This window comes from Hippichthys cyanospilos, chromosome 2 (genome assembly GCF_059441005.1).
Source record: "Hippichthys cyanospilos isolate Australia breed blue-spotted pipefish chromosome 2, RoL_Hcya_1.0, whole genome shotgun sequence".
NCBI lineage: Eukaryota > Metazoa > Chordata > Actinopteri > Syngnathiformes > Syngnathidae > Hippichthys > Hippichthys cyanospilos.
In genome coordinates this window covers 33,850,065-33,877,600 of record NC_142370.1, presented here as the reverse complement: position 1 = coordinate 33,877,600, position 27,536 = coordinate 33,850,065, and the positions used below count along the sequence as shown (strand labels likewise).

General features: G+C 40.0%; 1 protein-coding gene across 5 annotated transcripts in view; it reads left to right on the top strand.

Annotated features, from left to right (window-relative positions):
- The window catches only part of kcnq2a (potassium voltage-gated channel, KQT-like subfamily, member 2a), a 30,161-nt gene extending 5,257 nt beyond the window's left edge, over nucleotides 1–24,904 (top strand). Inside the window, exons 2-17 of one of the 5 annotated variants that reach the window (XM_088407792.1) lie at nucleotides 2,906–2,996; nucleotides 3,075–3,201; nucleotides 3,266–3,441; nucleotides 5,166–5,291; nucleotides 5,377–5,487; nucleotides 7,453–7,548; nucleotides 7,617–7,711; nucleotides 8,731–8,790; nucleotides 9,648–9,677; nucleotides 12,921–13,126; nucleotides 15,150–15,167; nucleotides 16,013–16,115; nucleotides 17,308–17,439; nucleotides 18,712–18,780; nucleotides 21,812–21,905; nucleotides 23,189–24,904. In XM_088407792.1, coding sequence (XP_088263918.1) covers nucleotides 2,906–2,996; nucleotides 3,075–3,201; nucleotides 3,266–3,441; nucleotides 5,166–5,291; nucleotides 5,377–5,487; nucleotides 7,453–7,548; nucleotides 7,617–7,711; nucleotides 8,731–8,790; nucleotides 9,648–9,677; nucleotides 12,921–13,126; nucleotides 15,150–15,167; nucleotides 16,013–16,115; nucleotides 17,308–17,439; nucleotides 18,712–18,780; nucleotides 21,812–21,905; nucleotides 23,189–23,995 — 2,341 coding nt within the window. In that variant the 3' untranslated portion in view covers nucleotides 23,996–24,904. Of the gene's footprint in view, nucleotides 1–2,905; nucleotides 2,997–3,074; nucleotides 3,202–3,265; nucleotides 3,442–5,165; nucleotides 5,292–5,376; nucleotides 5,488–7,452; nucleotides 7,549–7,616; nucleotides 7,712–8,730; nucleotides 8,791–9,647; nucleotides 9,678–11,257; nucleotides 11,312–12,920; nucleotides 13,127–15,149; nucleotides 15,168–16,012; nucleotides 16,116–17,307; nucleotides 17,440–18,711; nucleotides 18,781–21,811; nucleotides 21,906–23,188 lie in introns of all 5 variants that reach the window. The other 4 variants (XM_088407797.1, XM_088407793.1, XM_088407794.1 and 1 more) reach the window with 4 other exon arrangements.
- Nucleotides 24,905–27,536: the final 2,632 nt, after the last annotated feature.

Here is a 27,536-nt window from a genome sequence, read left to right as displayed (position 1 = left end):
TTGAATCTCCTGGCATTCTCCACCTCTGTTATAAAATGTTGTTTGTATGCTGAAAACTCCATTTACTGCCACCTAGAGTATGGGAGAATATGACCTGCGATTTATAAAACGGTCCCGACTTATAGTCCAAAAAATACGGTCGTTACCACACAAACAGGAGTGTGCCATCCCTTGGCTAAAATACTCCCAGAATGACGTGGAAGAACATGACTGAAAAATGATCGAAAAACTCGTTCCAACAAATTAAAATCATTAAAAACATCAAACTAAACATCAGAAGAAGCTCTTAGGTAGAACAAAAGCTTCTTTGGTTTCTTGTAAGAGGTCTCTGACTGTAGCAACCATCAAAGATGTATGAGATGTGAAAAACACACACACACGCATGTTCATTAGGAAGGATGACCTCACTGTAACCTGACCAAAACAACTCGCTGTGTTCCACAAATGCGCTTTGACGCCACAGTGACATTAATACGCGCAGTCAAGTCAGTTTTATCGATTCTTCTCGTTTCTTCCACTTTTGCTACTCGTCTCAAGACATCACCTCAGTTCTAAAGAAAGACATTAATTTAGAAGGTTTATGGCACATTTTTTTTAACTCATTCACTCCCAAAAACGTTTTTATACGTTTTTTTTTTTTAGAGTCCGGAAATTCAATAGCAGGTGTCTATTTACATAAATTATTTTCATTTTTCTGTCTTGGGCTGGAGGATCTAAAATAGGCTGCTAGCAAATAAGTTCAAATGTCTTGGAAAGATGAAGAATGAAACGTTTGCGACGGCGCATGTGAAGAGTTGTCTCGCATTCTTTTGATTGACAAGTGGTGACCAATCAGAGTAGGACTAAAGCAGGATAAGTGAAAATTGTGATTATTTTTATTTCCGCAACATAATTTTTGAGGAAATTCAACCCTTGCGCAGTATTTTGTCTAATTGAATTTCACATCAAAGTGAGAGCCTTGAAAGAAGGCACGAGGGAGCTGAAATTTTACCCAAATGGTGGCAACATGTCATTTGTTGAAAACGACATGACCACTTAGTTATCGCACTAGCAGGAGTGCTAAAATGGCTAAAATTCTACGAGAATGATGTGGAAGAAAATGACGCAAAATTGACCGAGATACTGCACAAGGGTTAAAAAAAATAAATAAATAAAAACCTGATCCAGAACTCTTGCGGTGCATGCCGTCATTATTTTTTGCCTGTAATGAATGTAGAGGGCGCCATATTGTGTTTGCTCCGCTGCATTGGTAGTCCCAGTTTCAGATTTCACCAGGCGTTCTCCATTAGCTAAGCAATGGATTGTTTTCAGGAGATCTTTCCTATAGGAGGTCCCCGAGGATACGCATCCTGCCGTGTCTCATGCTCTTCTAATTCCATGATCTCGCAGTCAATGAAATGGTAGCTGGAAGTCGCTTTTGGGGGCGGCGGTGGCGGTTTGGATTTTTTGTGGCGCAGAATCCATAATGTACTTGTTCTACAGCTGCTTACTTGATGGATTTTTTTTTTTTTTTTTTTTTGACGTGGTGGATGTAGAGTTAAATCCTAATACGGATGGCTGAGATCTTCTTTTCTCCAAAATCTTTCATCCTTTCTTACTAATTCCTTATCATGAGTTATCCTTAATGAGTTACTTGGTCAATTTGAGGGCACCACCCAGACGCGATTTAATCGTTTTCTTATTGGGTTTGGCTAACTTCTAGGAGCTAAGGACGCTAAGAATGCACGCACCATATGGTGCATTCAAATACGGGTTTAAACTCAGGACACCAACACGCCAAGGAAGCTTCAACAATATAACGCAACACTCCAATAGCAGACGCTAGGAATGCACGGGCCATATGGTGCATTCAAATGCGGGTTCAAACTCAGGACACCAACACGCCAAGGAAGCTTCAACAATATAACGCAAGACTCCAATAGCAGACGCTAAGAATGCACGGGCCATATGGTGCATTCAAATACAGGTTTAAACTCAGGACACCAACACGCCAAGGAAGCTTCAACAATATAACGCAAGACTCCAATAGCAGACGCTAAGAATGCACGGGCCATATGGTGCATTCAAATACGGGTTTAAACTCAGGACACCAACACGCCAAGGAAGCTTCAACAATATAACGCAAGACGCCAATAGCAGACGCTAAGAATGCACGGGCCATATGGTGCATTCAAATACGGGTTTAAACTCAGGACACCAACACGCCAAGGAAGCTTCAACAATATAACGCAAGACGCCAAATGCACACCATATTGGCAAACTCAAAAATAAGTAGTCCAAAAAATACATGGAGGTCTCAAGCTCTTATTTTGAAGTTTTGATGAGCTTGATATGTTCCTTTCTCTGGTAGCTGCTGACAAACGGTGCATTCAAACGCAGTTGGAAATGTCACGCTTAGAAAAACAAATAATACTTAGAACAAAAAAGTACCGTCGATGCATGAATTGTTGACATGTACAATTCTCCGGTAGCCGTTTGGTGTATTCAAATGCAGTTGGAAATTTCATACTCAGACCAAAAAAGAATCCCATCGTGCATTCATTATTGATAGTGTGGCAAGACGAAGAAGCACATGTTGCTCTTCAAATACACGTCTTTACTCTTCACATTGTCAAGATCATCAAAGTCAGTCGCAAGGTTCAAAGGTTCCATTTTGCCTGCCTAATAGCTGTAATAATGAAAATAAATACATAAATAACGTCATATCAATTTAATAAAAATGTTGCTCGAGATCCCTGAGATTTACCCTGCAATAAAACGCTCCTCAAAATTGGAAAATTGCTCCTCAAAAAACGTCTATGATTCACAAAACTGCTCTTCAATTTTTTTTTGTTAAAATGAGCCTTTCATAACTCTCACATACTTATTGTCTTTTCTTCTTCTTCTCTTTCCTGTCTTTTCCCAGCTTCCTCCTGGTTTTTTCCTGTCTCATTCTCTCCGTTTTTGCCACCATTAGAGAGTTCAAAAATAGCTCAGAGAGCGCCTTGTACATCCTGGTGCGTATTCCTTCCGCCGCCGAACGCGCAACTCGATGTTCAATCCCAATCGTCAACTTTGGTGCTCCGCCTCGACAGGAAATCGTGACCATCGTGGTGTTCGGGGTGGAGTACATGGTGAGGATATGGGCCGCCGGCTGCTGCTGTCGGTACCGAGGATGGAGAGGGAGGCTGAAATTCGCCAGGAAGCCGTTTTGCGTCATAGGTGAGAAACAAGAAGGTCCGGCGGAGTTTGGGTTACGAACGACCTGGCGCGTCCTTCTCCTCAGACATGATGGTGCTGGTGGCTTCGGTGTCCGTGCTGGCGGCGGGTTCTCAAGGCAACGTTTTTGCCACCTCGGCCATCAGGAGTCTCAGGTTCCTGCAGATCCTTCGCATGCTGCGTATGGACCGCCGCGGGGGCACTTGGAAGCTGCTCGGATCGGTGGTGTACGCCCACAGCAAGGTGGGCGGACGTGCGGGATGTACGATGACGGTCAGATTTCAAAATGTTGTTTTACCCGCGCAACGTCACGCGGCCGGTTTACGTGCGGGTTAATCGCAGGGAACGCGGCGGGCAAACGACGAGAAAACCCGAGCAGCCACGGGGAGAGCATGCAAACTCCAAACGGAAAGAGCCTGGAAGAGAACGTGCGATTTCTGCACTCTAAAAGCGGCTGGGTTCCAAAAAATAACCACCTGAGAAGTTTAAGAAAAGAATAATAAGAAATAAAAGATCGACCCAATATTTGGGTGGATTCTACATCCTTTCTGAGTTGTTTTGGAAAAAGACAAATAAAAATGGGTTTTTTTGTTCAGTGCAACCCCAGAATATGGGCTGTTTTGTATAAATCAGAAATTTGGGTTGACCTGACCAAAATATTGGGTTGACAACCCACACAATTTCCTAGATTTGTATAAAACAATTAAGAAAGTTGGGTCGTACTGACCCAAATATTGGGTCAATTTAAACAAACTTGAACCAACAATTTGTCATTTGTACGAGGAAACCTGCAAAATTTGGTTGATTTGTTTAAACCAATTCAGAAAGTTAGGTCTTATTGATGGTTTTTTTTAAGCCGTACAATCGGTTATTTTAACCCGACTGGTTTTAGAGTGTGCACTCGAACTGCCATTAAACGGTGCCCCCACTATTTTTGTGATTGTTATTAGAATGTAATAATAATGTAATAAAAATTACCTTGTTTCAGGTTCAAAAAAAAAAAAGGGCCGACTCAATATTTTGGGTCAATTTGATGAAATTTGAACCAACAATTGGTGGTTTGTACAAGGCAACCCTCAAAATTTAGTTAATTTGCATAAAACGATTCAGAAAGTCGATTCATTTTGGCCTTTTTTTTTGTTTACTCATAATTGGGTTATGCTTAACAAAAATGTTTTTCGAGTGTGCACTGAGACTGCAATTACATTCTAAAAACATTTTTGTTAAAAATGAGCCCGTTAAGGGTAATTAAAAAAAAAAATCCGTGCCAATATTTTGTGTTAATTTGAACCAACAATTGTTTTTTTTGGACAAGGCAACCCCCAAAACACGGTTGATTTGTATCAACCATTTCGGAAAGTAAAATTATGTTCTTTTACCCATCGTTGGGTTATTTTTAAACCAACAGTTCGGGCAAACGTGCTAACCAGACTGCTATATTGCAACCGTTATTAAACATTATTAAGTAACCCAATTATGGGTAAAACAAAACAAAAAATGACGGACCCAACATTATAAGTCGCTTTGAATGAACAAAAATGGCTAAATTGAGAATATGGGCAAAGCATGAAACGTGTGCAACAACTGTTTGTTTTATATAGGGCAACAGCAAATATTGGGTTGTTTTGTATATCAAAAAAAATATCCAGAAAGTTGTGTGGTACTGTATTTCATAACGTAGTGGTACAGTTGGCGGACTTTGGTCTCAGCAGCCGAGGTTTCATTCCATCATCAGCGCCTGACTGCCGCACTTAACACGCGGTGGTGTAGCCTGACTTAATGTGTCTTGAAAGTCAAGTATTTGCGGGCGCTAAAAGGCAACGGGAAGCCACAGAAGACGCTTTGCGCTAATGCGAGATGGTGACAAGGAGCGAGGAACATTCCAAGACACTTAAGAAACGCTCCGTTTGTCGTCTCGGGTTAGGGTTAGAGTCCTTTTTCTTAGTGTTGTCTATTGCTGTGTGTAGGAGCTCATCACGGCGTGGTACATCGGGTTCCTGTGTCTCATCCTGGCGTCCTTCCTGGTCTACTCGGTGGAGAAGGAGTCCAACAAGGAGTTTGAGACCTACGCCGATGCCCTTTGGTGGGGACTGGTAGGGCGTCATTTTCAGAGAGCTTTCTTCCTTTGCTTTTGCGCCTTGTGTCAAGCGTCTTATGTTTTTTTAACCCTTTCCCCAGATAACATTGACCACCATCGGTTATGGAGATAAGGTTCCCCAGACTTGGAATGGCCGCCTGTTGGCAGCCACCTTCAGTATGATTGGCGTGGCTTTTTTTGCACTTCCTGCGGTAAGTATGAAGAAGCAGCTTTTTCTTTTTTTTTTATGCTTTAATCGTAAAACAGAACCAGTTCCATCCATCCGTTTTCGATATCCGCTTATCCCCACAGGGGTCGCAGGCTTGCTGGCGCCTATCTCAGCTGGCTTTGGGCAGTAGGTGGGGGACACCCTGAAACTGTTTGCAAGCCAATCGCAGCCATTTTCTATACCTCAAATTCTAATTCTAATCATATTCAAGACTAGTTGACATTTAGTACACTCTACAAACACTTAGAGTCAAAATTATGCAATTATGGGTACAAAATAAACCACCCTACGTTTTGTTTTGGTTGCATTCTGATCAGCTTGAAACCAAGTCTAGTAGCTACAGAAATGTAGAAAAAACGCATGGTGCATTCAAATGAACTTTGGACGTTTCAAACCCAAACCCAAAAAGGCCATTGGTGCAATAAAGAGTAAAACTGTGGCAATATTAATAGGATAATAATACCGTATTATTGTTTGATAAAAAAAAAACATTGCTTCAGAGAAAATGCTCAGAAAAATTAGAAAATCGCTCCTCAAATGTAGTCAATGATTCACAAAACCGCTCCACAATTAAAAAAAAAAAAACATCATAGGGTAAAAACCAAGTGATTATGGGTAAAAAATAAACGACCCAACATTTTGTTTTGGTTGCTTGAAACAAAGTCTGGTAGCTACTGAAATGAAGACAAAACGCATGGTGCGTTCAAATGAACATTGGACATTTCAAACCCAAAGCCAAAAAGGCCATTGGTGCAATCAAGAGTAAAACTCTAGCAATAATATTAATAAGATAATAATAACATATTATTGTTTAATGAAAAAAAACATTGCTTCAGAAAAAATGCTCAGCAAAATGAGAAAATTTCTCCTCAAATTCAGTGAATGATTCACAAAGCCACTCCACAATAAAAAAACATCATCTAGAGTAAAACTGTAGCAATAATAATAAGATAATAATTACATATTACTGTTTAATAAAAAAAAAACCTTGCTTCAGAAAAAAATGCTCAACAAAATTAGAAAATTGCTCCTCAAATGTAGTCAATGATTCACAAAACCGCTCCACAATAAAAACAAAAAAACACCATTTCATGCCCCGAAACATAGTGAAAACTCTCGGCTCATTTACAAATAAATCTTGCAGGTTTTTAAAGGCAAGTTGAAGCTCTGGCGAACGCACAAAAATACTTGATATTCACATTGATAAAGCTCCCCGGTGGCGTTCTAATGCCGACTGCGGATGTATTTGTTACTCGTTATTACACGCTCAGCTTTTTACCACTGATGCAAAGATGTCAGAGTCAGCACTTATACGGGTTCAATGTGGAAAAAAAAACAAAAAAAACACTGTAATGCAATCTCAGCACTCAGTTGACAGGAAGTTGCGCTTGTGAAACAAAATCTACACTTTCACTAATTTACTTGGATTTGGGATACAGTACAGTACCGTCTTTGTTAACCCTGTGGCCGTATTTTTCCCAATCCTTTGATCATTGGAATTTTACAATCAACGGAAAGTATTGAAAGAAGAAGTGGGAGCTGAAATTTCACCCAGATGGTGATGTCATGTCAAAGTTTGGAAAGGCGCAACCGAGGGATGACCCCTTGGCGAAAATACTCTGAGTAGAATGTGGAAGAATTTGTCCCAAAAATGGACACAATTCTACAATACTACAATTCAGTATTAGCCTCTGGGTGTCAATGGTCATACGCTAAAAATTCGCCATCAAAAAAATTTGGGAATGAACACATGGTGCCATTTTGCTACCTGTTTTGACAATCAATGTTCATTTTTAGCCTCCTATTGTCTTTTTTTTATGTTTTTTTTGGTGTTTCTAAATCAAAAGTGACACCAAGGGGGTATTTTGACCATTTTTGGGTCACTTTCTTCCACGTTGTTCGAAATGTAAATTTTCTAAATCTAAAATCTAAATGTGATCTCATGCAGGGCATCCTTGGTTCTGGTTTTGCCCTCAAAGTCCAAGAACAGCACAGGCAGAAACATTTTGAAAAGCGACGCAATCCCGCAGCAAGCCTCATCCAGGTACCCGGGGCAAATATTTGTCTTTGTGAGACAGCACGGCGCCACTCAAATTTTGTGCCACTTTGCAGGCCGCGTGGAGATTTTACGCAACCAACCTTTCCCGCACGGACCTGATCTCCACGTGGGATTTTTATGAGCAGACTGTAGCCACCCCGATGTACAGGTAGGTCAATCCATTTCAGCAGTCGGGTTGGAGTTGGACACTCGCCGATAACAACGTGGCTAACGCTAATTTGATCTGAATTGGATTCCGATCGGAATCAAATATTCCTGCAGTCTGAACACAGCCTAATTATTTACTTACGACTGACAAATAAACAAGTAACCTGGAGATTGGGCTAATCTCGATTGTGGATTCCTTTCGAATCATTCTGCTGCTTAGTGTCAGCAAACAAGCTCCAAAGACTAGGTTCGCACTGCGGGATTTTGGGCGCAAGTCCCATGTTTTTGTGAAATCCCATTTTTTGGGTTTGTTTGTTCATTCGAACTTCCGAATAAACCCAAACATAACCTGTATGTGACCTGTGTTTGGATTCGAAATTGCCCAAAACGGTCGCGCTTCTTTCATTGAATTATCTTGACCTCTTCCGCTATCGTTGTTTTGATTTGTTTTTTTAGTGCAGAATTTTGACGGTTGTCGCTTGTTTGATACGTGTCAATCCGATTGATGCCACCTGGACATTCAGACTGAAGTGGCTTACGTCTCGGATTTAGTACCGCATACCCAAGTGGCCTGGCTCGAATTTGCAAACATCGGCCCTGTGTCGAACATTCTATAAAAAACACACGAGGAAGGAAGACAAGAGGCTTTTGAATTTTTTCCTCACGAGGAGAACGGACGGAGATGCGTTAAAACAAGGTCATACTGCTGAATAAAAGCTTTGCAATGCATTAAGAGTAAATACGGGCTAAATGACTATATGTCAATTTATTCTAACACTAGCTTCAAAGCTCAGATTTTTTTTCGGGAGCGGGATTATTGCGGCTTCTCTGTTCTGCTTAGAACTCCTCTGTTTCATCCAAATTGTAAATGAAAGAGAAAAGGTGATGAGGAGAGCAAAAGTAACCGCCAGACGGAATGGAATTAGCACCCGTAAGCAGAAATCAGCCTTTGGTCAGCAGGGAAGTGAACATGTTTTTCCGGAATAGCTGAAGGTTTTCAAGTGTCTTTCCTTCCTCCAGATTAATTCCGCCTCTGAATCAATTGGACCTGCTGAGGAATCTGAAAGGAAGATCTTTCAGGTACGCTCACCACGCTTCAAACGTTGCTCGTTTCCATCACGACATACTTTATAAGAAGCGCATTGGATAATTTGCCTCTCGTGTTTTATTTACGGTTTTTTTGAGTTTTACATCAGCCGTTTCGCATGAAGCCTTGAGAAAAGACACTAGGAAGCTGAAATTACACCCAGTTGGTAACTACATGTCAAAGTTCAACATGGCATGACTACAGTAATCCCTTGGATTTCGCCGTTAGTGGGGACCCGGAACCCCCCCGCGGAAAGTGAAAAACCTCGATATAGCGTCACGGGCACTCCTACAAGACACGTGAGTAGCTACAACTCCTGGGCGGGAATAGATTACAACTCCCGCCCTCATTGATGGATGGTCACGCCGGGAGCCAATCACGTGTCTTGTAGGAGTGCCCGTCTCCCTCATGAAATAACACGATATGAAGTAGGCGCAAAGGGAGACCAAGAAAATCTCTTACCTACTTTTTTTTTTGTAAAAAATTGGAATTTCAAGCGTAAACGCTGATTGTTATCATGTTTGGTCAGCGACAGGCTTCACTCGAATTAGACTACTTATTTATCACACTACCAGGTGTGTCAATTTCTTGGCTAAAATACTGCCAGAATGATGTGGATCGAAGATCCTGATCACGATTTCACCGATTTATGAATCGGAATGCATATCAACATGCAGAAATTGGCTCGTTTGCTATCATTCATTTCGAATGCGTTTTTCAAAGACCGCTTGATATCAAAAGCTGCTTGGAATACGTCGTTTGATGAAACGATCTTTTGATTCTTGACGATTTTTGCCATCTTCATCTGTACGCTATGACTTGTTGAGGAATTTCCTTTTTGTGCCCACAGGAAGGAGTCCCAAACAGAAACATCTCCCAGGTCTGTAATATGATTGATGCGCTTGTCTCTTCATCCCGTTGGCTTCTTTTCAACTCGGCTTTTAGCTGCTGCTGAGCCACTCGCCTTGGCGGGGAGTACGTGTGTGCGTGTATGTGTGTGTGTTTTCTACATGGTGCGGGGACAAAAACCTGCATTTGTCATTGTGGGGACCATTTCGGTTGTCCCCATAAGGTCAGACCTGTTTTTGAGGGTAAAGACTTGCTTTTAGAGCAGGCATGAGCATAGTACCACCCGGGGGGCCTTTTTAATGCAGCCAACTTGAAGAAATTAGGGGTGTGATAATGCTAATTTCCTGACGGATAGCGAATTAGCATTGCTTTAAAATAGTAAGTGTTAGTGATTAAAAACACATATTTTGTTTGTTTGATTTTCAGTTGTGTGCGTGTGGGCGTGGCTGCGTGTTGCGTGGCTCCTTCAAGAATGGCCGTGCTGCATTTGCGTATGTGATGCTGAGGGATTCGTGTTCACAGCTTCCTTCTGCATTCCATCAATAATCTGATTTTCTACAGTGAAGCATTCATAAGCACCACAAGAAAAAGTGTTTTGTGGAAACACTTTGTAATGCTTCGCTTTTATTCCCAACGCACATCGAGTTTGGACATGCTTGTACATGTAGCAGCAACACTTTATTGTGACGGCAGGCGTTAAAGGGAAATTTAAAAAAAAAAAGGTAATTGGGTATTTAGATGCTGGCAGAGTTTTATGATCATTACAATAAAGTGTCATCGCAAACACAGTTTAGCACATAGTGTTAGTATGGGAAAATGAAGCCTCATGAATCTTTTTTTTTACTCCTCTTGATGAGGTTTTTGGTTAAAAGCAATTTTTCCCCATTTTTTTTTTTGCAACCCCCCCCCCCCCACCCCCCCAAGAAACAGAAAAATCCACGCTTATAAATTAGATCAATATCTGTAAAAATTGTATAAATATACATAATAATAACTAATAAATGGTGTGATTTTTACCATTAACAAAAGAAAAACAAACAATATAAATCACCTTTCAGCAAACATTCATTTAACTTTTGTTTACAGGGTTTATACAATGTACAGAAACAGAAACATACTTAATACATTAAAAAAGAGATGTCAAAACATTTAAACTATAAACATTTATGACAAACAAACATTTTGTGCTGGAAAAAATATGAAAACAATAAATAGTAATGAATGTAATTTAATCTGGAACAGCGGCACACACAAAAAATGAACCTGAAGAATTAGGTAAAAAATACTGCATGTTTTTTTTCTAAATCACAATAATAATTAATGTGATATAGAAAAAAATGTGGACAGCAATAAAAAGTTTATATCTCCCGCACAGACTTTGAATATGAGAGCGCCACTGTGCCACCTGGTGCCGTGGAGTTGCAATTACAATTACTCAAGCCTGTTCCCCTGAGAAATATATGACTGCGTCCTCAAACCAAGAGTGCCATCTAAAGGAGCAAAATCTCATCAGAAAAGCTTCATGGAGGCTTCATTTTGCCATCACTACATATCGCTGTTTTTTTTAGCACTGTATCCACTGCTTTGTTTTTGTCTCCTCTACTGCTCCAGTTATGAGAATGCACACAAAGACAGACTTTGTGGTTGCTGTCCCAGAACTTTTAGGTATACTTATCACACAGATCCTACCCACTGCACTGCAAGTCTGTGTGTCACCCCCTGCACTTTTCGATTCCAATCCCGCCTCCGACACAACTTTTTCTTTTCTTTTCTTTTTTTTTTTTTTTTGTAGACGTGATAAGCTCGTGTCACGTGAAACTAGCCGCTTCGGTTTTAACAAGATGCAAAACTGATATAACAACAGTGCTGGGGGAGGGACTAAGATGTGATGTTATATACAGGAATCATTGAAAAATACAAAACAAAACATTTTCTATTTCTTGTACTTACACCAGCCGTTGGTTTTTCTAATATAACAACGATTGTAGTGCAGATTTTTACTCACTTTTTCATGTACAAAAAATATGTACCTCTCAAGTAGTACTTTTCAGGACACAAATATCAACGTGTCTTCCACTTGAAGGGATCATTGGACCAAAATATTGGCACATTCAGTAAAAAAACATACAGTGTTTAAAAAAAATGAGTACAGATATTCACTCCTCTAAGTGCTACTTAGTGTATTTAGATTGATGGATAGATAGCTAGAAATCAAGCTAGCAATCAAGCTAGCAAGCTAGCAAGCTAGATAGATAGATAGATAGATAGATAGATAGATAGATAGATACAGTAGATAGATAGATCAATAGAAATAAAGCTCGCAAGAGAGATAGCAATCAAGCTAGCGATAGATAGATAGATAGATAGATAGATAGATAGATAGATAGATAGATAGATAGATAGATAGATAGCAATCAAGCTAGCTAGAGTGATAGAAATCAAGCTATAGATAGATAGATAGATAGATAGATAGATAGATAGATAGATAGCAATCAAGCTAGCTAGAGTGATAGAAATCAAGCTATAGATAGATAGATAGATAGATAGATAGCAATCAAGCTAGCTAGAGCGATAGCAATCAAGCTATAGCTAGATAGGTAGATAGATAGATAGAAGGATAGACAGACTGTACATACAGTATAACTACCTAGTATTGAATGTTCTTTAAAAAATATTTATAAACAAAGCAAAGAAAAATAGTATAAACAAAGTCTTTTGGATCGAATGAGATGCGAAATAATGAATTTATTTTGCAGCATTTCTGTGTTATCTTCAAGTAAACAGAGCACCTTTTGCTCACTGCCCTGCTAAAGCTAATAAAATCTATATAATATTCATAGAATTGTTTTTGCGATGTCAGCTTTTGATTTGCTTGCGGCCTTTCTGCCACTATACTACCTTCTGACGGATTCTTTTTGTCTTCTTCTCACAAGGGCCATTGATGATTTTTGATTTTTCTTTCTGGCATGATTTGTGTTGTTCTTAATGCATATGAAAAAAGACGGCACCGCTCATCCTTTGAAGATGCCACTTTGCTTCCCATGCATGCTTGCTTGTAGCTTCCTGCCGCTTGCCTGACCTGCTGAATGCTCCACTATGTTCCCATACGGAAATGGCTTCCACTGCTGTAGGTTCTTTTGAGGTAAGCGGCACACCGGAGCAAGATGTTTGACATTCAAACACACCAGCAGATTAAGAGACGTATATTGTGAGGTAAAGATGGCGTGCAATTATTTTCACAAAGGCTCACCGTATGTTGACTTGGTCCTCCTAGTCGGAAGGCGAGCTTGAAGGACAAGGTGTTCCCCAGTCCTTCCAAGGCTCCGTTGGCCAAAGGGAAAGACCAGTCCCCGGGGCTGGAAGATGGTCCCGAGGTGAGCCCCGGGAAGGTCTCCAAAAGCTGGAGCTTTACGGAGAAGAACCGAGGGCCCAAGCATTCGTTCAGAGTCCGAGGCGGCTCCTCACGACAGAACTCAGAGGGTAAAACATCTCATATATACGAACAGTACGTTCCGTATATATTTGGTTTACAAAAAACACTTTCGGTAGCCATTTTTTGACCTTCTAGTCCACGGGTGTCAAACCCGAGGCTCGGGGGCCAGATCCGGCCCGCCGCATCATTTTATGTGGCCCGCGAAATACTGATTTGACTTCTGGCTAAAGTACCAAAGTTACAAGTTGTCTTCAACTGTAAAAAAGCTGGGAGGAAAAAAAATAGAAAATATTAGAAAAGAAATATAAACAAATCAATAGCATTAAATGTTGGAACTCCTAAATTAAAATGTAAAATTCCTTATTTGGGACTGACATAATTTCAAACCAAATTATTTTTCACGTATGATTTTAAAAACACTTTTTTTTGTCTGTTTTTTTGCTTGCTGTCGATTAAAAAAAGACATCACGAGGTGAAGGCTCAGGTACCGACCAATCAATCATGGTTCGGCTCATAAAAGTCACATGACCAGCCATTATTGGTCGTTAACAGAACCTTGAGCGCAGGTGATGTCATTTTTTGAGAGAGTTGTTGTGACTTCTACTTCGGGTCTATGTATATCTGTAGGGCTGTTCTTTCAGGGGTCCCCAACCTTTTTATCACCACGCAATCGTTAAACCGTTTTTTTATCGCGGACATAAAATATGGACTCACCATTAACGACAAACTAATGGAAGCCCTCAGGTTGTTTCTCTCTTCACACAGATGCAATGTCAGAAGTCTCGAACATACTTTTGAGGTTCTCGCCATTTGTGAGTTCATCTGGTTCGGTAAAAAAAAAGTAGAAAATCCATTGCTTGTCACTTTGTGGGGCGTTTTTGCCTACAAACTAGCGCTAGGAGTACAAAACATGAGAAATCATTATTTCAAGTAAGATGCCCGGTATTGGCTGTTCAAAGCTTTTTTTACTTTGATGTTGTAGGCTCGTTACCTGTCTCTTGACTGGGTCTTTTTCCCTTCCCAAAGATCTCCGCTCCTTACTCATTTGAACTTTTTTGAGGGTGAAATTTTGGTACTCAGGTGACCAAAATGAGTCGAAGAATCTGGCTAGTTCATACTTCATTATTGCAGGTGTGGCCCATGCGGCCTAATACCAGTTGATCCTCGGACCGGTACTGGTCCAACAGACCTCTGTGTTATGGATTGTGTAATGGATAATTGAAAACACGATTTGAAAAACGAGTGTTGAAAGTTACAAGCATGGTCATGGATTGAATTAAACTCTCAAGGCACCCCCGTGTTGAACAAATACTTGAGAGAAACAAAATAATATTGTAATTTTGAATACTGTGCATGGTCAATGACATGGAGATTTTTTGCTATCTTTTCAAAGAGTAAAATCATTGATAGCAGTTACAGGCTTGGCCCAGTGATGGTGATTTTCTGGTAAAAAAAAAAAAAAAAAAGGAGCCTGCTTGAAGGCACTTGTAGTAGGTCAATAAGTAATCAGGGAGCGCTAATGGAATTACCAGCCAATATTCGGAATCGAGCATCTTTTGTTCGGCAGGTGCTTTGTCACGCAGGCATTGCAGCGCAGACGTTTGTGTGCAAAATGTATTATCGGCTGGCCCGATAGTATTCACGTGCTGTTCTGTGGTGTGGAAAAAATGGATTTTTCTCGGTCACGTTCCTATATGCTAGATGCCACAGCATTTCTTTCATGAGCACAATAACGTGTTTCCTCGCCATTTGTTTAGCGGCCGCCACTCCAGAATCGTAACTGCCATTGTTGAGGGTGAACGCCGTATCGTTTTGGGATTCAAATCTCAAATTTTTTGAAAGGCTCTTATCCTCTGATATCATCAATCAGTGGCATGCAAGTCAGCTCCGAATAGGCGAGAAAAAGGATCGCTTTTTTTATCACTTTGTCGCCCGTAATCTGGGAAATCATTCAAACGAATGATCGTTTATTTAGTAACCGATCAAGAAGCGATTCAAGCATTTTGTCTGTTACTGACGAGAATTCATAATGAATTGTTTTCCATGTCTTTTCTTTCTCTCTCCTTGCAGCAATTGAAGGTTTAATAAGTAAGACATTGGGATATTTTTTGGTTGGCTTTTATGGGGTCAAGACGAGCTTCATCGATTGGAAAACCATGCATGCTGAAAATTGCAGTGATTATTTTTTTTTTAATTTTTCACTTGACATGAACCCCTTTTAGGATTTGATTGTTTGACCTTTTCTTTGGGATCTGTAGCCATCAAAAAATCTCCTAATTAAGTGATCAAATTATTTTTGATAGTGGAAGGTAGTGATGGGTAAATGAAGCCTCATGAAGCACTTGTGATTTTTTTTTTTTTTTTTTTGCTCCTATAGATGGCGCTGTTGGTTTTAAGATGCAATGGAAATGTAACGCACTAGCCTTTATCATTCAACCAAACAAGAGGAAAAAAAAAAACACAAATGCTTCATGAGGCTTCATTTTCCCAATCACTCGTCAACAGTGGGTTCAAGTCAAGTGATGTGAAAACAAAAGGGAAAAATGCCTTCAAATTGCCCGAGTCGCCTTTCTGCATGAAATCCTCACTATAGCGTCGGTCAACAGAGGTCAAGTCAAGAGACCTTTGCCTGACTGCCATAAAGTCCATCAAAACCCCAGCTCCTGACTCAGCTGAATTGAATCATGAATTTCGAAATATTTGTCAAAGGTTTGAACCAAGCTTCACGCCATCTACTATCCTTTGATGCTGCGCTGATTTTCTTCCGTTTCACAAATGTCGCTCACAAGCGCGCTGTTGATTTCTTGTCATTTATTTTTCCGTCGAAGACAAAAGCGGCAGCGTTGCTTCGCTTCTCTTGACACAGGTAGCGGAGCAAGCCAAATTTGTCTTTTTTTTTTTCTAAACTATCGTTTTTTTGTTTTGTTTCGTAGAAGCGAGCTTTCCAGAAGACGTGGGCGACGATAAGAGCTGTCACTGTGAGTTTCTCGCTCAAGAATTGCCGCCAGGGTTAAGGGTCGCAATACGAGGAATATGGTAAGCGTGTTCGATTGATTTTGGGTCTGGTGATGTGATGTGCCCACTGTAGAATTTTCCATAGCAGCTCTTTGGTTAATATTCATCGGGTTCATTGTAAAGCACCATCTTTTAAATTTCTTACCTCTTATTCTTTTTTTTTTTTTAACTCATCCACTGCCAACCTTTTAACCTTTGTGTCATATTTTGTTCAATCCTTTTTACTTGACATCAAAGGTACAGTGGACCCCGCTATATGAAATAATTCCGTTCTAGGGTTGGGATCCTAAGGCGAAATCATCGTATGGCGGGCAATAGGAACCTATGCTAATTAGCTAATGCGTGTAAAACCTCTGGTAAAAATATCATAATTGTATATACATATTAAAAATTGGTAACAAAATAGTATAGTAAGTGCTACTTATTTATAATATACACATATACAATTAAATAACATAAATAAATATATTTAAAAGGAAAACTGAAATTGTATTTACCTTTGAGTGAGTTTTACTTGAGCTAGTTTCCGCCATGTTCTCTAGCGAGGGTAGCCTAGCCTAGCCTAGCCTAGCTTTCTTCGTAATCCGTGATTATTTCCATCTTCGTTTCCGTACTAATCGTCTTCGACTTTTTTTTAACATCAGTATCAATCCTGGGACCCATGGCTAACCAATTTAAGTTTGAATTAAGCACTAAAATGCACAATTAATACGGTGTCGTAAACACCAAAACTAGGATTAAGCCTTTAGCATGTCGCCATCTTAGAGACAAAATCTCAGTGACACCGACCAATAGCAGACCAGCATCTTAGTGAAGCGTTGCAGCGCAAAGAGTTTGACATGAGCAGAAACTAAGAACAATTACCTAAAAATGCCTGAGGAGGGAGGCAAAACAACATAAACACAGCCAACCCCGTAGGTCGTGACAATTGTGCATGTCGTAAAGTGGAAAAAATGCTGTAAAGAGGGGACGAAAAATAAAGTGAAGTGAATAAACGCAAGGCGGGGACGTCATAAACTGGCGGTCCACTGTGTTCACATCAATAGGAACGGATTGAACAAAGACACCAGGGAGCTGAAATTTCACCCTGTGGCTTATAGTCTGGTGCGGCTTAGTACAGCAAAAATTGTTGTAATTTTTTGCTCAAATTTTCCTCATACTGTAAACCGGTATGGCTTACAGTCCGAAATTTACGGTACGTGTCGTCCCTCAGCGTCATGACCTTCCTCGTGTCAAAGAGAAGATTCAAGGAGAGCCTGCGACCGTATGATGTCATGGACGTGATTGAGCAGTACTCTGCGGGTCACTTGGACATGCTGACCCGCATCAAGAACCTGCAATCCAGGCAAGCACACTGTACTTCACTGGAAAAGGCAAATGGAATAATCCTCACATTGCAGAGGCCCAATGTCCCCAAGACGGCTCATGCGATGTAAAGCAGAATGAGTATGTTTCCAAAGCAAAGATGATAGTGTTGTTTACTGTATACACACATGTGCTCATAAGCCATTTTGCCTGTTCCATTAAGCAGACATGTGCTGTATTCAGTTCTTCGCATTAGTGCAGTGCTTCTCAAATAGTGGGGCGGGCCCCCCCGGGGGGGCGCGAGGTGATGCCAGGAAAAAGGATTGTTTTTGTCAAGTGGAATGTAATTGCAATAAAGTAATAATTTTCATCATTTTCTTTTAATTTCAAGCACTTTGGTGCTTCTTTTTTTCCGTTTTAGACTAAGCTGTAAACGTGATAAAAATAATTGTCGTTAAAAGTTGATTTATATTGCGTTTTTCTGTTAATGGTAAAAGGGATACATGTGTAGGTATGCTTAAACGATTTTCATCAATAATAATCTTATTTATAGTCAGTGCATCGACTGGGGGGGCGCAAAAAGTTTTCTCTTTTCTAGGGGGGGGCCTGGAAAAATCTAGTTGAAAAACACTGCATTAGTGACATGGCCAAAGGTACAATTCACTCACTTCGATCTCAGATTCTAACATGCTGTTTAAGGCATCAGTCATTTTCCGTACAAGACGCGAGCCTTTTCTTCATAGAAAAACGAATCGGATTCCATCGCTGATTAAGGGCCACGCAGTTACGCTGTCATCGAACGATAAAAGTCTCCGCTGGCTGCCGAAGTGAGAACGAGACGAGCGGTGCATTCGATTGCAGTCAGACATTTCAAACTCGGACAGAAAAATCGAACGTCGAAACATTGGACATTATTAACTGTGACAATAAAAACGATATTAATAATAATAGTGCAATGATATTGTTTGTTTAAAAAAAAAAGGTGTGATTAACCTGCAAAAAAAATCAGCTCCATATCTCACCGTAAAGATTTCCCCTAACCAGTGAAGTGAGGAAACGAGACGTACAGTATGTGCATTCAAATACAGTCAGACATTTCAAAATCAGACAGAAAATTAGAACATTGGTACGTTGATATTTGTTTAGTTTATTAATTTCATACATGTGAAAAAAATGTTAACACTAATACATATATATATATATCTTAACTGTCTCACCATATGCCTTTTGTGTCCATAATATATTGAGCGCGGAGTTTTGGTTTGGCTTCATTTGTGGTTTGCGCTCATCTCGTCTCTGTGTGCCTTGCCAGGATAGATATGATTGTTGGGGCCCCTCCCCCATCAACACCTCGCCATAAGAAGTCCTCTGAAGGTCCTAGGTTAGGTCAATAGACTTGTAGTGAACATTTTGCAAGCATTGTTGAAGCAGTTGGTCGATATGCTAAATTATTTTGATAGTTTTGACGGAAAGACCCTTGTCTGAGCTCAAGCCACTTTTGCTTCATTTATATCAAGAATATGCTGTATTTTCCTCACCAGAAGGTGCAAACTAAAAGCCTTGATTTTCTCGCGGTTCATAATCCGGTGCGCTTCATACGGTATGGCGCATGAATCGCGAGTTTTCATTTTTGGGGGATGGGAAAATAAAATCACTTCATCGCCATGTAAAGTCTTCCGTTTTTACCTCATGATGAATGTATTTTATTGTTAAAACTTTTAAATCAACCTGTTTGAAATGTTGATATGCTAAATATGCTCCAATTCTGAAGCAACTTATAAGGCGCAAAAATTGAAGTTTTGTAAAAGAAAGCACTTTATTTTTTTTTTTATCCAGAAATTACTTTTAAATCATCAAAACAGTAGTTCAAGGTTTTCAGTTATAATTTGACAAATAAATTTAAGATTAATATTGAATAGAATGATAATTATAGTTGTACAAAATTAATTCGTTCAAGAAGTAATTTCATTATGCGATTTTTTTTTTTTGTAAGTTGAGGTCACTTTTCCATATAAGATGCTTAATCCGTTCCAAGCCCCCCCCAAAAAACTCTCCAAAACCCTTTAATTTAATAATAGCAATTGTAGCAGCTAATAATATAAATGTACTTTATTCTTTTGCCTAGATATGGCGCTTGTGTATTGAAGAGAACTTTGTTTAGGTTGTTTTATATGGACATTTTTATTTTACATTTCCAGTCATCTAGACATAATCTATTCGTCCGCAGTAGCAATATTTATTTTTAGATCATTTCGAGCATCTAAGTTTACTTAAGTTTAGGTTTAAGGTCATGTGAAGTTCTTCCTGTGTGTTCTGTCATTCAGCTTTCTTGCTAATGTGCTAACGACGTGCTAATGATGCTAACATCGGACGCAACAGCAAACTAGCCATTCAAGAGAAAAGGATTTTCAACAAGAGACAAAGTTCCCTCATAGAGACATTTTGTAACCTGAGTTTTTCGTAACCAGGGACTTAAACTCTTGATTTGTTTTGGCCCCTAACCCAAACAGTATTTGGATGTAAAACAGTATTTTTTTTAAATTCTTTTCCACAAAACATCTTTATTCTTAATTTCTGATGTCAATTATTAACGTTTGACTGACTTATCTGATTGTTTTGGTGACATTCCCTTTAGCGCAGCTCCAGCTAGCGGATACCTAACACAACCCCAGCCATTACTGTAGCTTCTATCCTATGCGCCTTATAATCCTTTATGTGCCTATATATGAAACCAGTTTTAAAATAGGCCATTCATTGAAGGTGCGCCTTATAATCCGGTGCGCCTTATAGTGCGGAAAATACAGTACGCAAACACATAGTAAAACTAAGGATGAATATGTATGGGATTTAATGTTGAGTCATGTGATTGTGCCTCACTCAGATGGGGGTCTTTTGCTTGGTGTCAAACTGGAGAGACAGAGAGAAAAAAAAAAGCCCCACACCTTCAGGATAAAATGATGATGCATGAGATCATAAATCATCAAGCAAAACCATGTTCTCATATTTATTTAGTGCAGTATGATGCTGATACACATTTGTGTGATTTTTGTATAAATCCAATTTAAAATTGTTATTTTTTTTGTTTTTTTTCTGTCATTTTTTACGTTAAAATATTATTTTATATAATTGAACACTCAAGATTAGGGAGACTACTCATTTTATTTATATATTTTTTGCACAAATTCCTGCAAAATTCATATGAGAACATGTTGAATGCGTCATATTGCATTTTGGGATAGGAAACCATTTTCTCACTCACCACATAAGCAACTGGTGTATCTTGTTCTATATGTTATGCATGTATACACATCTGAAATCAAAACATACATTTTGGAAATGCTCACTTCATTTTCACCTACAGTGGAACCTCAATTTAGTTCTGCGTCGCTTTATTTTAGTTGCATTTAAAAACGTTATCAATCATTAATCTGCTGATTGCACTTAATGTGAGAGAAACCCTCCACAATAGTTCTTTTTTTATTAATTTAATTTTGGATCGTCATTTATTGTCTTTGATTCAAGTGTAACTTTTTGCCGTATGTGAGACTAGTCCCAAGATGCCAACTTTTGTTTCAAACGTCGAGATTAAAAAGCAAAAATCGTCTACTTGTCCTTCACAGATTTGCTCAAATGTTAAATTTCGCTGTCGATCTCTACATTAGCATCTTTTTTTCTTTTCATCAGCTGCGGCTGGGCGCTTCGCATTGATGCGGTAGGCTAAACTTGAGCTCAGAGAGCTTCATCAAATGTACTGTTGGGGTGATTCTAAAGTTCAATTCATCTGATCTGCTCATACGCTCTTCCATTTTCATGTCTTCCTCCTGCGCTCACACCCACAACGAGGGCCAATCACGTGACGCCGAGCACAACCAATCCGCGTCCACTTCAGGACGGGATTGACCTTTATTTTCCGATACCCAACAACTCAAGAACAAGAAGAAAGCGTAAAGTTAGCGATGGACACTTGAGTTGACAAACAGTAGCTTTTTTTCTTTTACGATTGATAACTTTTATTGCTTTAGCTTATCGCCACTTTCCTTTTCCCGCCGTCACAGCAAGTTCAATTCTGAATCTGAATTGAGAGGTTCCACTGTAATTTCAAGTTATTTTCACCTGTATATTCATTGTTAGCATGACAACATCAGCGGAATGTTTTCAAATATTTACCATAAAAAAGGAAGTCACTTGTTGTCTTTTGTAAAGGTCTTTGTGGAGTTTTCCATCAACAAATATCAGCAAAGGTTTTGCAAAACACTTTCAAAATTCTTACCAAACTTGGAGGTACCTAATCCAGCAACGTTTTACTTCTTGAAGAGCAGAAATTCCACAAACGACCTTTTACCGTAATATATGTTACATAACTGTACTGCGGCAGTATTTGTAACCCCGGATGTGACGTTTTCTAACACCAGAGTTGACCAAATAGTGGGTAAAAGTTCAAAAGGTGAGACAGAGGCCACGGAGGACCCGAGCATGATGGGACGTCTGGTCAAGGTTGAGAAACAGGTGAGGATGGCATCTTGGGTTGGATGGTACCAGTTAGTTGTAATTGCACACCCGCAGCAGCAGGTGGTGCACTTTTGCTCTCAATGTAAACATCTGTTTGGGTGTTATGACTTTTTTGACATTAATCATAATGGACAATAGGCATAAAGTTTTATACCTTTTTATTCAGGTTAAAATATTTGAGATATTCAGCTATGCTGTGTTTATGTTCCAGATATTAATTTTTATTGATTATTTTTTCTACAGCATCATAAGGTTCAGTCGATCAAAAATGTTGCTCGTTTAAGTCTTTTTGCGGCATTTTGACCATTTTTCTTCCACATTATTCCAGCAGTATTTTAGCCAAGGGATGGCACACGCCTGCTCGTTTGATAATTAAGAGCTTGTGCCATGTTGTTGCCGTGTGGGTGAAATTTCAGCTCCCTAGAGTCTTTTTCCATTGCTTTCCTTTGATGCGGAATACCTTTATTGTAAAGATCAAAGGATTGGACAAAATACCACGCAAGGTTTCAATAAGGATTGTCTTATTTTCATTTCAGGCACTTTGATGCGCATTAAGGCTTTTTATTAGTTTCGTGCTAACCTGTAGACGCGATGTAAATAGTAACGTTAACATTGTTGATTCATCGTTTATTTTTCTTTTGTTAATGTTGAAAAGATATCATTTTAATTCAATCCAGTTTTTAGAAGGTAATAATCTTATTTATTGTCACCGCAGTGGTAGGCGGTGCTCCTTTTTCCTGAGGGGAAACGTAGCAAAAAATAAGAGGGTCCATCTTGCCTTTGTGTGCTCTGCAAGTGGTCTGCATGCACAGAAAGCTGGATTTTCTGGTCCTAAACCCTAACCCTTGTTTAAAGACCTCACTTTAAAACTCCAATCTGACGTTAATAGTTAAGACCCTAGTTTAAAACCCTTCGATATTTTTAAACCATGTTTGGAGACCGTAACTCTAGTTTGAATTTTGAGACCCGAAGCCGGACTTATACCCTTAGTTCAATACCTTAAACCTTGTTTAGACCTTACTTTGAAACCCAAATATTAAAAGCCTACTTTGAAGCCCAACTCCAATTTAAAACCCTATTTTGAAGCCCCAACAGTAGTTCAAAACCCTACGCTATTATTAAACCCTGTTTTGAAACCCTATAACTAGTACGAAACTCATTTTGAAACCCTAACTCTAGCTGGGACCCTCACTTTGAAACCCTAACCCAAACTCTTTATTGAAAGCCCACTTTGAACCCTAACTCTAGTTGCTTTTATCTTGCTTTTGTGTGCTCTGCAGGTGGTCTGCATGGACAGAAAGCTGGATTTTCTGGTCCACGCGTACATTCAGCGCATGGGCATCCCCCGCTCCGAGACAGAGGCCTTTTTCAACTCCAAAGAAGCGTACCCGGCGCCGCCTTATCACAGCCCGGTGGATAACAAGGAGAAGGAGGAGATGGTCAAGGAGGAAGGGGCGATCAAGGACATCCCGTGCACCGACGGCTCGGCGGGGCCGAAGGAGCCCTCCTCGGACGCGGTTTCGGCGGCCTCCCCGTCCGCCAGTCGCAGTCGGCCTTCTACCTCGTGGCAGCACCAGCTGCAGCACCCCGTCAGCCAGCCGGCCTGGAACAGCAGCGTGGCCGACACCCCTTCGCCCGTGGGCGGCGGCGACTCCCCCCGACTCTTCCGCCTCCCCCCTCCGCCCGCCCCGCTCCACGACCGCTCCAGCCAAGACAGCGGATCCCTGAGCAGGAGGCGACACCGGAGGCAGAGGCGGCGGCCGCAGGACGTCACCAACGCCGGGAGCGACACGTCCCTCTCCATTCCGTCCGTGGACCACGAGGAGCTGGAACGCTCCTTCAGTGGTTTCAGCATCTCTCAGGCCAAGGAAGACTTTTTCGGGGCCTCTTTTTTCCCGGGCTCCGGCGGAGGGGGAGGAACGGCGGGAGGGACCCAAAGCGGAGCCCCGCCCCCGCTCTGCGCCAAGGTGAGGCCGTTTCTCGCCGAGGGCGAATCCGACACGGACTCGGACCTTTACGCTCCTTCGCCCCTGTCCTTCACCGGCGAGGCGTCTTGCGGGGAGAGGGGATGGCCCGGACTCAAGTAGCTCTGCCCGCCTTCGCCCCGCTTGGCGAAAAAAAACGGCCAAAATGGTCTCTCCACCCTCAAATCTGTGTTGCTCTTGATTCTGATCGACGGACAATGATTTACTACCGAACGTGGACACAATTTACTCTTGGAACACTGTCTTTGTTGGGACATTAACACAAGCGATGCTTTCGTACCTTTTAAGGCTCAAAACAAATGGTTTCGCAACGCCGTTCGGGAAATTTCACACTTTACGCCTCACGTTAACACATGATATCACTTAATTGGGACTCAAACGCCCGGCGACGGTCCGAAATGATTTTTGAATGACAATTTGTGTCCAAGAGTGGGAGATTTTGTTAGAATTAATCCATGATCTATACCACAGGTGTGGAACTCCAGTCCTGGAGGGCCGGTATCCTTCATGTTTTCAAACCCGTTCCCACAAAAACACCTGATTCAAATGATTGGGATCATTTCGAAGCTCCCGCAGAGCTTGCTAATGAGCTAATTATTTGAGTCAGGTGTGTTGGGGAAAGAAAACCGGAAAATATGCAGGATGCCGGCCCTCGAGGACTGGAGTTCGAACACTGTATAGATTCTATACAGTCCAATTTTGCAACAGCATTGTTTTGTTTTCACTTCCGAAGGGAATTTGTGGGCCCTTGTAAATTCCAAATGCATCCATGGTAGCACTAGAAGCATGTCGGGGGACAGTGCATGTTCAAACCTCATTGACAGAGAAACCTTCCAACTGCACTTAACACACAGATGTGGAAAAAAGAAAAAAACACATGCACACAATTTCAGTGATTTATCTCACATTAGTTTGCACACAAAAAAAAGAACTCAATTTGCTGGCATGTTTGCTACCAGCCAAAGAACTGACACCTTCATTCAATTGTACCCCCATCTTCAAATAATAAAACTTTTGTACATCTCCAAAAGTCACTACTTCTTAATTAGCTTTTTCAGCCAACAAGCCTTTAGTTCATTGGAGTTATTGCCAAATGAAGCCTCATGAACCACTTGCTATATCCACGTCTATTGAGTTGTTCAAATCGTTCAAACTTCAGCTTAGCCGGTACTCTTTGTTTAAAGACATTAGAGGATATTATTGGTGGACAAATGAAGCTTCTTGTGATGTTTTCTGCCTCTTTGTACCAAAAATGTCATCTAGTACCAAAAGTGCATCATGAAGCTTCATTTTGCCCATCACACATTTTAACCACGATTAAGGCAAGATTACCAGCTACTGTACGTTGAAGTTTGAACGGTTAGAATTGGTTATGTGAATTCTAATCATGAGAAAATGAAGCCTCACTAATTTGAAACTCCATTTTGAAGCCCCAACCCTAGTTTAAAACCCTATTTTTGTATAACACGAGGTTTAAAGCCTGTATTATAACCCTATCTCTAGTTAAAAAAACGTAGTTTGAATCTTACTTTAAAACTCGAACCCTAGTTTTAAACCCTATCTTGCAAAAGCAACGCTTGTTTTAACCCTCGTTTTGAAACCCTAACTCTAGATTGAATCCCTAAGAACAGTTTGAACACCCATTCTGAAAAAATTAATTAAAAATAATAAAAAATATTTTGAAATACTAATACCATTAGTGAATTTGCTTTTTAAATTAAAACGTAATAAGAAATCTTTCTTTGAACCCTAGCTTTAATTTTGAAACCTTATTTTAAACCTTACTATGAAGTCTCAAACCAAAAAAAACTATGGATTTTTTAAACCCTATTTTGAAACCCTAAACCTAGTGTGAACCCTAACCCATTTGACAGTCTGTTTTTGATAGGAACTCTATATCAAAACCTTACTTTGAGCCCTAACCCTCCCTAACTCTTATTTGAAACCCTAAGCCTAGCTTGTATGCTTACTTTGAAACCCTAACCCTTGTTTCAAGACCTTACTTTGGAACTCTAACCTTACGTTAATAGTTAAAACCCTAGTTTAAAGCCCTACACTATTTTTAAACCCTGTTTTGAAACCGTAACTCTAGTTTGAAATGCATTTTGAGACCCGAAGCCTGCCTTATACCCTTAGTTCAAAACCTTAAACCTTGTTTAGACCTTACTTTGAAACCCAAATATTGAAAGCCTACTTTGATGCCCAACTACAATTTAAAAGCCTATTTTGAAGCCCCAACAGCAGTTCAAACCCCTACGGTATTGTTAAACCCTGTTTTGAAACCCTATCTGCAGTATGAAACCCATTTTGAAACCCTAACACTAGCTGCGACCCTTACTTTGAAACCCTAACCGTTGCTTAAATCTTAGTGAACCTAACCCTGACCTGACTTTAAAACCCTGTGTTGAAACCTCAACTATAGTTTAAAACCCTACTTTGAAATGCTAACCCATTTCAAAATCTATTTATTTTCATACAAACTCTTTATTGAAACCCTACTTTGAACCCTAGTAGTTCAAAACCCTACGTCATTGTTAAACCCTGTTTTGAAACCCTATCTCTAGTATGAAACCCGTTTTCAAACCCTAACCCTAGCTGGGACCTTTACTTTGAAACCCTAACCCTTGCTTAGATCTTACTGAACCAAACCCTAACCTGACTTTAAAACCCTGTGTTGAAACCTCAACTATAGTTTAAAACCCTACTTTGAAATGCTAATCCATTTCGAAATCTATTAATTTTCATACAAACTCTTCATTGAAAACCTACTTTGAACCCTAATTTTAATTTGAAAGCCTGCTTTGGAGCCCGACTACAATTTAAAACCCTATTTTGAAGCCCCAACAGTAGTTCAAAACCCTACGTCATTGTTAAAGCCTCTTTTGAAACCCTAGCTCTAGTATGAAACCCATTTTCAAACCCTAATCCTAGCTGGGACCGTTACTTTGAAACCCTAACCCTTGCTTAGATCTTACTGAACCAAACCCTAACCTGACTTTAAAACCCTTTGTTGAAACCTTAACCATAGTTTAAAACCCTACTATGGAAGGCTAACCCATTTCAAAATCTATTTATTTTCATAGAAACTCTTTATTGAAACCCTACTTGGAAACCCTAACTCTAATGTGAAAGCCTACTTTGGAGCCCAACTACAATTTAAAACCCTATTTTGAAGCCCCAACAGTAGTTCAAAACCCTACATCATTGTTAAACCCTGTTTTAAAACCCTATCTCTAGTATGAAACCCATTTTCAAACCCTAACCCTATCTGGGACCCTTACTTTGAAACCCTAACCCTTGCTTAGAACTTACTAAACCAAACCCTAACCTGACTTTAAAACCAGTTTAAAACCCTACTTTCAAATGCTAACCCATTTCAAAATCTATTCATTTTCATGCAAACTTTTTGTTGAAACCCTACTTTAAACCCAAACCCTAATCTGAAACCCTATTTGAAGCTTACTCTAAATCCATAACCCGAGTTTTAAACCATAGTTTTAAACCTCAATTTGAAACCCTTCCTCTAGTTTGAAATCCATATACTGTAGAAACCCCAAGCCTAGTTTGTACCCTTACTTTGAAATCCTAACCCTTGTTTAGACCTTTATTTGAAACCCTAACCTGACTTTAAAACACTGTTTTG